Genomic DNA, 11,713 nt, shown 5'->3' on the forward strand with positions numbered 1-11,713 from the left:
TTAAAGGCACCTGCTTTTATTGGTTGTGGTAATCTTATCAATACAGCGAAATTAGAGGTTTATATCAAACTTTATTTCAGTCTGAAGTGGAAAAATAATAATCCCTACACCTCACATGTGTTCACACAAACATTTTTGACAACTGTATCCAAATCGCCAAGTGCAACTCCAAATGCCCACACCTGTTACACAAACAGGTTGGTTCACTTGCAGTTTCCCCTCCTCACAAGGTCCATCTCTCATCCATGGCTTCAGCTCGCTGTAGGAACCGCTGTCTTCTGACAAAGCCGGGCTAGCAGTCCTGCCATCTGTAAGAGTGAGTTGACTCCTTCCGCTATCTTCATGTGTGTATAGCCGATTTCCTAACCATACAAAAAGACATTTAAGATCCAGCTAGTCTACCTTTTTTCTCTGCTGAGAGAAAACACAGAACTCTGAGACACATGCAAGGAAATATGGTTGAAAGAGTACCTCTGGGCTCACACATATCCCTAAACCAAGACCTCAAGATCAAGGGCCTTTTTTGCAGCTGGAAAAGGACATGACTTCCTGAGAACCTCCACATTCATTAAGGGAATTTTTTAAATAACTACTTTTAGCCCTCCTGGTGGAAAGATCTTACACAAATGTGTGAGGAAATGCCTGTGGACATATCAGAACCTAGGAGGGGAGGGAGGCAGCTTCGGTTTCCTAATTAACTTTTGTATCTCTACACTAAAGGTAAGGGACCCCTGACAATTAAGTCCAGTTGCGAACGACTCTGGGGTTGTGGCACTCATCTCACTTTACAGGCCGAGGGAGCTGGCGTTTGTCCACTCCACAGACAGTTTTTCCAGGTCATGTGGCCAGCATGTCTAAGCTGCTTCTGGCGAAACCAGAGCAGCACACTGAAACGCTGTTTACCTTCCCGTTGGAGCAGTACCTATTTATCTACTTGCACTGCATGCTTTCAAAGTGCTAGGTTGGCAGGAGCTGGGACCGAGTAACGGGAACTGCCGACCTTTTGATTGGCAAGCCCAAGCGGTACAGTGGTTTAACCCACAGTGCCACCCGCGTCCCATCTCTGCACTAAGTGATGCCAAATAAGAGCATCTCGGTCAAGCTGCTCCATTTACTGTTTGTGATATAAATCCAAGATGTTCATTCCACTTATTTCAGAGAGGATTGCACTGAGTATTTGCATGGTCTGCTGCGGGGACAGATTTAGAGAAGCAAGTCTCTACATGTGCATGTGTGAAGAGGCTATCCCAGATAAGAATGTAAGATCTCGACCAGCAGCCTATTCTAAAGGTGGCCACCCAGACACCTATGGGAAACCCACAATCAGGACCCGAGGTAAGCAGCACTCTCCCCACCTGAAATTCCTATTAACTGGAATTCAGAGGCATCCTGATTGCCTTATCTTCCATGAATTTGTCTTATAAAGCCATCCAAGGTGCTGTCCTCCACTGCCGCTTGTTGCAGAAAATTCCATCATTTAACTTCATGCTGCATGAAGTACTTTCTTTTGTCTATACCAGCATTTCCCAAACTTGTGTCTCCGGCTGTTTCAGACTACAATTCCCATCATCCCTGACCATTGGGCTTGCTAGCTAAGGATGATGGGAGTTGTAGTCCAAAAACAGCTGGAGAGGAGGCTCAGGTTTGGAAAACGCAGGTCTATGCTCAATCTTCCATCGTTCAGCTTCACAGGATGTCCACAAGTTCTCTGGTGTTATGAAGGAGGGAGAAAGCCTTCTTTGTCCACTATGTTCACACCTTCCATGATGTCTTGTGTGGAGAAATTGAGACACAAGCATTCAAGTGCTAAGCAGATTCCCCTCTCAGCCGGATGGCTGGACATCTCAATGCTACGGCTTACACTGACAACCCTCCCCCAGAACCAACCTTTATGAACTCCAGCTTCAAATACTCAGCCATCTGGTAGGTTTTACACACTCTGAAGATGTTGCCGATGATGTCTTCAGCAGAATAACCAAGCCTCCACAAGTGGGACAGGATCTGGACCAGGAAGGAGTACAAATCGTTAAAAAAAACAACCATATATCTATTTATCTTCATCTCTTAGCAGCAGTTTGACGATATACAGTGGTACCTCTAGTTACGAACTTAATTCGTTCCAGAGGTCCGTTCTTAACCTGAAACTGTTCTTAACTAGAGGCGTGTTTTCGCTAATGGGGCGTCTTGCTGTCGCTGCGCTGCCGGAACGGAACAATTTCCGTTCTCATCCTGGGGCAAAGTTCTCAACTCAAGGTAACTCTTCCAGGTTAGTGGAGTTTGTAACCTGAAGTGTTTGTAACCTGAGGCGTTTGTAACTCGAGGTACCACTGTAAATTAAAAGCAATATAACCAGCAAATGTGCAAACACAAAAGTAGAGGCAGGATCTCAATCCATGACCACTGCTCTCTCGACTGGCTCTGTGTCACGGCTGCCCAGAATATGATGCATCCATAGGGTGGAGTGGCAAGAGCTTGAACGCTTCCCTTGAACTCACCTTGTATGCTTCATCGATATTGGCGCTGATGCAGTGGCCAATCATCTCCTTCACCAGCAAAGGGTGGGGCTCATCACACACCTGTGGAAAGAAGAATCCAGCTAGCCAACGGAGAGGTCCAATGTCTTGAGAATAAACAAACCGGGCAAGAAGGCATTCCATGCACGAAGCAAGCTTCTGAACTGCACAAGTCCCTCTGGCCCTGGAAAAGCCACAGGACCACCTACACCCTCTCCTCTCTTCTATGCGGGTCCTGAAAAATACAGGAGCCCCGCAGACTCTCCTCTGCATCTGGTCAGGCTAAAGAGAGAAGGAGAAAACGCTTTTGCTGACCTTGAACACGTTCTCGCTGTTGACAAAGCCAAATCCAGAATGGGTGGACTGCAAGTTGTTCAGTGCCTGTTTCAAAAAGAGAGTTTTTAAAAAATGAACTTAAGTGATGGAGATCTTCCAAGTTATTCAGTACTCTTTGTCTGGCAGAACGAAAGGCTGGTGTGTTGCTGAAGTATATAAAGTTTGGCTCTCCTGCAGGAGCAAACTGCAGTTGTGTTCAAGGTCAAGCCAAGCAGACTTTTTCTTTTTTTCACAATACACCAGCTCTCTGCTCATGTGAGGGTTAGCCTGATGGATTCCCCTTCTTTATAGCATGGGTTTTTGGCCAGCAATGCCTTCTGGATCTTTCTGCAAAGATTTGGCTGCAAGTTCCACCCATGCTCCATTTGCTAATCAGAATGGGATAGCTGGATTGAAGTTGCTTGTGACCCTGTGCAAGAGCCATCCATTGCTCACGGAACATTAAAGTCCCAGTCCCCTGGCAGAAGCGGTCAGGGTCCACATACAGCTGGTAGGTGGGGCCAAAGTGTGTGTGTGTGTGCACTCACATGCGCACACAGGGCTTGGCTTCCACTCTGTGTGCATGGAAATGCAGCAAGCTGCCAATGATAGAAGAGAGTGGGCTGACAAGGGAGCTAGCAAGGGTTGCTGCACTCCACGACTGGCTCACTGAACTTCCCTGTCTGCCAGCCTGCCTCTGGTCTCTCGTTTTCCTCACCCTCCAAGAGATGCCAAAGGAAGGAAGGCGGGGTAAATGTAGGAGCTCAGGAAGCCACTTGTGGGGTGCAGCCCCTCGTGTGTCATCAGGGGGGGTGGCCTGGGAAGGACCTCTGCAGTTTGGATTCTGAGGCTTGGAGTTCCCCATTGCACCCCCCACTTTAGAGTGGAGCTGACATAAAAGTCACAGAGGTTTAGATCAGTTGCTTTTTGGTAACACGGAGTTCTCTCTGTGGTTTTGGAAACATCGCAAGCCCAGCTGCACTACCCTGTCTGCAGCGGAGACCACAAGCTCTCTGCAGAATGTCTGCTCCCCCTGGCTATGGCCAGAGCTTGGTTTCCTCGAACCGTGGGGCCTCGGAAACTGACAGCTGCAAAGCCACACTGCTTAGTTAATAACATGAAACAGAAAAGCTGTGGAAGGATGGTTTCGATTCCTTGCTCACCTGCCTCATGTCCCCCTGGGCCGTGAAGATAATGGCTTCTAGCCCATCGTCTGTATATTGCACGTTCTCCTTCTCGACAATTTTCATCAGCCTGGCAAGGATTTGAGCGTCCGTCAGCTTGGTGTAGCGGAGCACCGCACACCGAGACTGGATGGGTTCTGGTGGGGGACAGACAGAGGGAGAAAGGACAGGTGAGATCCTGCCTTTCGGGAGGCTAGGAAACTTCCTTAAAACAACCAGACTACAGGTTCACCCACACCAGTGGTAGGGAACAGAATCTGGCCAGGAGGCTCCATCCTTACCTGCCTACCCAGGCAGGTCAAGTTTAACAGGTGGGATGCAGCCAGCCACCTGTCGATCACCTGACATCACAATGCTGTTGGATGACCTGTTTTCTTTTGCCCACATGGCCTGAGATCAAAGTGCATGGGAAAAGGCTTTGCGGGAACCACTGGTCACAGTGGCACTTGTGCAGCAGCGTAACTAGCCGCTCAGGTGCCGGGTGCGGCGCATGCGTCCTGCAGCCGGGGGCAGGGTAAGCCTCCCATGGGGGTGGGACACACTGCGTGGAGCCTCTCCGTCGCCTCCCCCTCAGCTGTAGGCCGATTGAGGGAGAGGTGGAGGGCAGATGCAAGTCCCACGCTGCTGTTTCAGGCAGCGGGGAGCCTGCAGGTGCCCAAGCCACCATGTCACTCCCAGGAGAGACGCGTGGTTTGGGCACGCTGCAGGCCCCGCGGTAAGTGCCGGTCCCCGCGGTGTGGCGCCCAGTGCCAGCCGTGTTTTATTATGTTTGTTGACTGAACTAAAAAGTTTCGTGAGCCCAATTATTATTATTATTAATTATTATTTTAAAACTCATATTTTTGTCATTTTGTCACCCCCCTCAGTGATGAGACCAGGGTGGCCTGCACCCGCCGTCCTCCGCCACTGCACTTATGAAGGCGAATTCCCAGCCCTATCCGCAGATCAGGTCAACATGATTATGCACATATAGCAGGTTAAGAGGGCCAAGGCAGAGAGTGTGTGTGGTTTGCCTAAGGTATCTGAGTGAGTTCACACCCAAGGTGAGATGTGAACTAACTTCCTGATTCTGTCTTAGCTTCTACACGATGAAGAGCTGAACCAAAGAGGGGAGGCAGCATGTGGTGTGAACTACTGAAAGAGATCTATGCCACCTACCCCAAGTGGCTGAAAGCTCTTACCTATGATTTTATCGGAAGCATTGCAAGCAAGAGCAAAGCGAGTTGTTTTGGAATAAATTTCCATCGTCCGTCTCAGGGCTTGCTGGGCTCCATCTGTCATGCTAGTTGGGGAAGTGGGGAGAAACGTAAGATAATTTAAGTCATGAAAGCTTGCCAAAATGTGTCAGTTTTGTAAATAATAATAATAATAATAATAATAATAATAATAATAATAATAATAATAATAGTGATAATAATAGATTACTTGAACCCCGCCCATCTGACTGGGTTTTCCTAGCCACTCTGGACAGCTTTCATTAGATTATAACAGAACACAGCGAAACATCAAACATTAAAAAGTTCCTGATACACCTTCAGATGTGTAAGGAAACTCATGTAATGGTTTAGCTCTTTGACATCTGATGGTAGAGTGTTCCATAGGGTGGGTGCCACTACCGGGAAGGCCCTCTGCCTAATTCCCTGTAACTTCACTTCTCGCAGGGAGGGAACCACCAGAAGGCCCTCAGAGCAGGATCTCCGTGTCTGGGCTGGATGGTGGGGGTGGGGACGCTCCTTCAGGTAAACAGGCCCGAGGCTGTTTAGGGCTTTAAAGGTCAGCACCAGCACTTTGAATTGTGCTTCGAAATGTACTAGGAGCCAATGTAGGTCTTTCAGGACTGTTGTTATATGGTCTTGGCAGCTGTTCCCAGTCACCAGTCTGGCAACTGTATTCTGGATTAATTGCAGTTTCTATCTACAGTATCTATCAGAGATTGTAGCAATGAAATTCAAATTGTTTATGCAACACAGGAGCTTCCCCTAAAATCTTTTCCTGTTCTCTTCTATGGTATAATCTTTCATTCCTCCAGATACCCAGCTCATAAACAATGCCTGTTCCCTGGCAGTAAGTCAGAATTTCAAGCCACTTACTATGTTCAGACCTCACCAGAAGTTTTGGGATTTCCCCTGGTTAGGGTCTCTCTCTCGTTTTGGAAACTCTGGGGTTCCCCAAGCCTGCTGATACCTCCCTCCTGTGTGCGGATCATGCCATATAAACACTCTGAGAATGAGCTTGCTCTTAGGATATGGGATGTGAGATAATGACAAGTAAATAACCCTTTGAGCCTGCTGTTTGCTGCTACTGTTCCCAGCAATGCCTCTTGAACAGGGATGAAACCTCAACTAGAATATGTTGTGATGCTTCAGCAGAGTGCAAGTTGGTGCCAAGCAACACAACAGTGTGAGAAGGGGAGGAATGGCAGCATGGTTCTCTCAAGTTATTTCAGCACTGTGAGATAAGAGGCGTTGATCTTTCTCATGACTCGGAGAGGCAGGCAGCCCTTGAAACACAAGAGAACTTAGGCAAAGAGAGTCAAATGTGGTGCAGAGGTTTGGAACAGTTGTGGCCAATCTTTGGCCCTCCAGATGCCGCCGAAATACAACACCTGCTGGTCAGGCCTGCTCAGGCTGACGGGAGTCACAGTTCAGCAACATCTGAGTGCCAAAGGTTCCTCACACCTGGTTTAGAAGAAAGATTCGTGTACCTGTCAGCTTCATCCAATATGATGATTTTATGCCGGCCTTTTGGAAGCGTCACCTTCTGCTGAGCAAACATCTTGATTTTGTTCCTCACAACATCAATGCCTCTGGAATAAGAAGGTCCAATTGTTATTTAATTGTGGGTCACAGACAGCAAGTTTTATGGGGGAGAAAATATTTTCTTAAAAAAAAGAAATGAGAAAAATGCCATCTCCTTTCAGTTTTTGGTGCAGAAAAGCTACGGCTCCAAAGAGATCAAGAGGGCACTGGGGGGGGGGGAGAGAAGTTCTGTTGCACAAGTCCGTGCACAACTGGAACAGTGGACGCAACCCTTAGATTTGTTTTCAACTAAGGAGGCCCGCCAAGGTGGACAAGGGCCCGAAAGCCTACTGCGGGGTTTACTCAGAAATCCAAAAGACCTTTGGGCAAGGCTTCGAGGAAGCAGCAGTGTAGGGTGAAGGACGGGAAATCATGTCAGAATTACACAAATACACACTGGACCAGAGCCTTAAAAAAACAAAAACAAAACCAACAGCACACAGAGATGATTGAGGACACAGAGACAGCACTTCCTCTGGAATCTGCCAACAACTTTGTGTTGCTTCATGGCAAAGCCAGGCATGACCCAATTCCCACTGGAATCCTTTTGGACTTGCCTGTCATTTGACGCATTCAGCTCCAGGACAGCTTCTTTCAATGCAGGCCCCAGGAGGGCACGTGCCAGACAGAGGATGCTGGTGGTTTTCCCAGTTCCTGGAGGACCCTTCCAACACAAGAAAGGTTGTCCAAAGATTTAGCCAACTCTTTCTCTCTCTCTTTCTCTCTCACACACTCATATTCAAAACAACCTGACCTTTAGGAATTACAAGATTTAAAACATTTGTATATCATCACCTTTCATATAAAGAAGTCCCCAGGTTGGTTTGCACATTTAAAATAAAATACAAAGATCACAATAAAAGAAGCCAGCTAATAAGGGTCAGTGGAGTATAAAAATGCTCCTGACGTGTAAAATACAGAGGCAAATACAATGCAGAGCACCTAAAAATTAGTAACATGCCCTGTGGAACAGCCTCCTATCAGATGTCAAGGAGATAAATAACTATACAACTTTTAGAAGACATCTGAAGGCAGCTCTGTATAGGGACGTTTTTAATGTCTGAAGTTTTATTGTGTTCTTATATCTGTTGGAAGCCTCCCAGAGTGGCTGGGGCAACCCAGTCAGATGGACAGGGTACAAATAATAAAATTACAATTATTAGCCTCCCCAGGGTGGGCATTCCATAATCTTCCACTGTCCCTTAGGTCAGTGTTTCCCAACCGGTGTTCCGCGGCACACTAGTGTGCCGTGAGAGGTTGGCTGGTGTGCCGTGGGAGGGAGTCGGGCGAGTCGGGCGGTGAGAGGCGGCGGCGGCGGCGAGGATCCGCATCGAGCCGGGGGCGGCTCCGCGGTGGTGGTGCCGAGGTTTCTCTCTCCATTCTCCCCTCACACACACACACACACACAGGAAATAACACAGGATCAGCTGACAGGACCCAGCCAATGGGGCGGCGGCGGGGCAGCGCGTGCAAAAGGGAGGAGCGCGAGACAGCGGACGAGGAGGAGGCCGGCATGTCCGGGCAGCAGCAGCAACAACAGCAGCAGCAACTCCCGGCGACGGCTCCTCAAGCCCCGGGCAACCCTACTCCCTCACCGGCCTCGGCCGCCCTCCTGCTCCACCTGCTGCCGCCTCCCCCGCCGGCCACCTCGGCCCCGCCGCCGCCCCCTCCTCCGCCCGCTATCGCCGCCACCACCACAACAGCCGCCGCCGCCTCAGCTGCCGCCGTCCCTCAGTCCCTCGCTTTGCTGCCTCCTCCCCCCCACCCCCAAAGCTTGGAGGTTCCCCGGCAAGGGGGAGGGGAAAAATTTGAAAACTTTCACTTTCGTGCGTCCCTCCCGGTGTGACGCTGCACGCTGACGTCACGGGGCTGTAATGGTGGTGTGCCGCGAGATTTTTTTCATCAAACAAGTGTGCCTTTGCCCAAAAAAGGTTGGGAAACACTGCCTTAGGTATCACAGGCTTCACCTCCAGCAGAAAGAAGGGCATCAGCAGATTATCTTATGATGATGATGATGATGATGATTAACAGGTAATCTAAGCATACAGGGGGTTTCCCATCAGAGATGAGAACAGAATGCAAGATACTGATAGGTAGTCCAATACTGTCCACAGAGGGCATTCTGATTATCTGCTGCTTTAGAGAGAACTCCCACCCCACTCTTAGATGCTCAGAACCCAGGCCACAAAACCATGATTGGTTGTAAACTGGCTTGTAAGGTCTCAGAATTGCAAGGCAGGATAACATATATATATATATATTTGCAACAGTACATTATGGCCCAGGACAGCAACACCAACCCTGTCTTCATTGCAGCTGTTTTTGTAACTGCCAGTGGCCTTCACCCAACTAACTTCTATTCGGAGTAAACCTATTGCAATTAATGAGCCTAAGTTAGCCATGTCCATTAATTTCAATGAGTCTACTCTGGGTGTGACCCATGTTGGATAGTCCGTAATGACTCTATTTTTAAGCCTTCCTCGGGTTTGAGATTAAATCTTCAACTGGGAAGATCTGCAAGAAGGCATTCCATTGATCTGATCGATACTCACTGCGATAATAATATTTGGGACATTTCCTTCCCTCGCAAAGACCTGGGGAGGGAGAGAGAGAAAAGAGGATGACTAGGTAACTGGGAAATAGATAAAAATGGATATGTAATGAATGATGGGCCATTGGCCTGATCTAGCAAGTCTTATGTTCTTAAACAACTTAATTGCTAGAGTAGGGGTGTTCCCTTGTCTGCCAGCACCCAGCAGGTTGGGGGGGGGGGCAGGAAGGAAACCTCTGTAGGCTTTGGGGGGTTTATTTACAAGACAAACTTAAACTACACTCCTGAGTAAGCTCACTCACAGAAACTCAAAAGTAGGGTCTTTGTTAGAGCAAAGCTGTCTCATACCTCCAGTCTGCTGACGGTGTCTTCATTCCCAACAATTTCAGACAGCTTTACAGGTCTGTATTTTTCAACCCTGTGTCAAAAAATTTCATGAGACACATTAAGCCTCTCCCTTGTATAAAAGACCAGAAGAAAACAAACCCAACTGAGGAGTAAGTCTCAAAGCGAAGGCTTAGTGAAGATTTCTTAAAAGGGGAAATGCTTTCAGCTTAGTATGAATTAAAGCACGGGCATCAGTTGTTTGGATAGCAATGACTATGGCCTGGTGGATGCCATAGCTTTCCTGGAAGCCTTCCGAGCATGGCATGCAAGCATACACCTGCAAAAGCGCAAGCGCGTTCCTTTGCCTCCGTGCGCATTGACAACGCTACAAATCCCTTCTCCATCTCACAAGGAGCTTCCTCCCTCTCCCCCAATTTCTGAGCAGGGTGCACATTCATGTGTGAAGCAGTTTGGAGAAGTTACCCCATGCCAGGCACACCAAAAACTTTACTTGAGATCCCTGCACTGCAAGGGGTTGGACTAGATGACCCTGGGGTCCCTTCCTCCCAACTCTATGAACTTTATACCCCCCCCCAAAAAAAAACTATAATTCAAACCTCCTCCCAGCAATGTTGCTCCAACCAGTTTTATGCTCCCCGACCCACACACTATGGCCACCCCAAAACAATACCCCTCCAGCTACTTGCATGCCAAATACATGCCCCCCAAGAGCTAAATATATGTGCTCCCCCAAAACAAGCCTTACAGCCCCCAAACGATGGTCCCTGACTCCCTCCAATCAATCAATCAATCAATCAATCAATCAATCTTTATGTCCCCCAGGTAATATCCTTCCAAGAAGCTTTATGTTCTTCTATTTGAACTGCCCCCGCCCCGGACAATGCTACTCCCCTCCAGCTAAAATAAAAAAATTCCTTCCAGTAGCACCTTAAAGACCAACTAAGTTAGTTCTTGGTATGAGCTTTCGTGTGCATGCACACTTCCCCCTCCAGCTGCCATTATTACACATTATGGGGCTCCCTGCAACTCTCTTTTTTTTGGGGGGGGTGTCTCATTTCTCTTTCTCACCAGGGCAATTCATAAGTGCCGCTCCCCGCGGAGGAAGAGGCGGCGGCGCCTCCCCGCGGCTTCTCCTCTTGCAGAGGCTTCTCAGGCCCGGCCACCTCCATGGCAACCGCCGCCATGTTCGCTTCCCGCCGAAAAGCCCGCTGGCCCCGCCCCCTGTTCCCGCGGCAGAGCACGGGCCTGGCGCCATCTTGGCTGCGGGCAGATGAAGGGAACGGGGCCGGGCGTACCTCAACGGTTGACGCCTGCGCGGCGCTTCCGCCCTCACTGGGGCGGGGCCTGTGCTTCCCTGCCGCCGCATTGGCTGATGTCGGAGATGCCCATTTTGCGATTGGTTTCCCCACCAATCTCCTCCTCCGCTTGACTTTTTAACGAGTTGCACGGCAGGCAGAAATGCGGCAGGGAGAGCTCTCCCGCTCATGCCATCTTCATGTTGTTGAAGGAACTGCATCGCGCTAGGTGCGCGATTTTTATACCTGCCGAACTGGAAATAAGGCGTGTTGACACCGCAATACGATGCACCCAGAAATAAGTCTGGTTGAGTTTGCATCCCTTTTACCCCCAGGTCAGTGTGTATTAGGATCGTGGCCTTACAGTGCAATTCTTAATTGGAAGGAGTTCCATGGGACTTAACTCACAGGTAAACGTGCGTGCATGATTTGCTCAGCAGATTTTTAACACACCTTTCAAGGGACACTGCTCTCACAAATCTCTAAGACAGGAAAACAGCTATTGCAAAATACACGAAACAGAAGCGATTAATTGTCCCTGCCGCAAGTCACAGCCAGTCACACATAGCTGGGGTGGAAGGGGCGGAATTCCCAAGGTGTGGGGCCACCACCGAGAAAGCCCTGTCCCTCATATGTCCTAACCTACAGGCTCCCACTGGCAGGCCAGAGAGCAAGGTCTCTGATGTTAAAGCCTCAGAAGGCTCATAAC

The 11,713-nt window shown here is 48.9% G+C and overlaps 1 protein-coding gene across 1 annotated transcript; it reads right to left on the reverse strand.

The window, feature by feature from the left end:
* Positions 1-55: 55 nt before the first annotated feature.
* On the reverse strand, positions 56-10,936 carry RFC2 (replication factor C subunit 2). Its single transcript, XM_081173144.1, has 11 exons — positions 10,778-10,936; positions 9,710-9,779; positions 9,363-9,404; positions 7,368-7,474; positions 6,717-6,818; positions 5,194-5,294; positions 3,992-4,149; positions 2,829-2,894; positions 2,496-2,576; positions 1,888-2,001; positions 56-362 (listed from the first exon to the last, which is right to left on the reverse strand). The coding sequence occupies exons 1-11, from the start codon at positions 10,891-10,893 to the stop codon at positions 252-254; spliced, it is 1,068 nt and encodes a 355-aa protein (XP_081029270.1). The 5' UTR covers positions 10,894-10,936; the 3' UTR covers positions 56-251.
* Positions 10,937-11,713: the final 777 nt, after the last annotated feature.

Source organism: Podarcis bocagei (genome assembly GCF_964188305.1).
Source record: "Podarcis bocagei genome assembly, chromosome: 15".
Classification (NCBI taxonomy): Eukaryota; Metazoa; Chordata; class Lepidosauria; order Squamata; family Lacertidae; genus Podarcis; species Podarcis bocagei.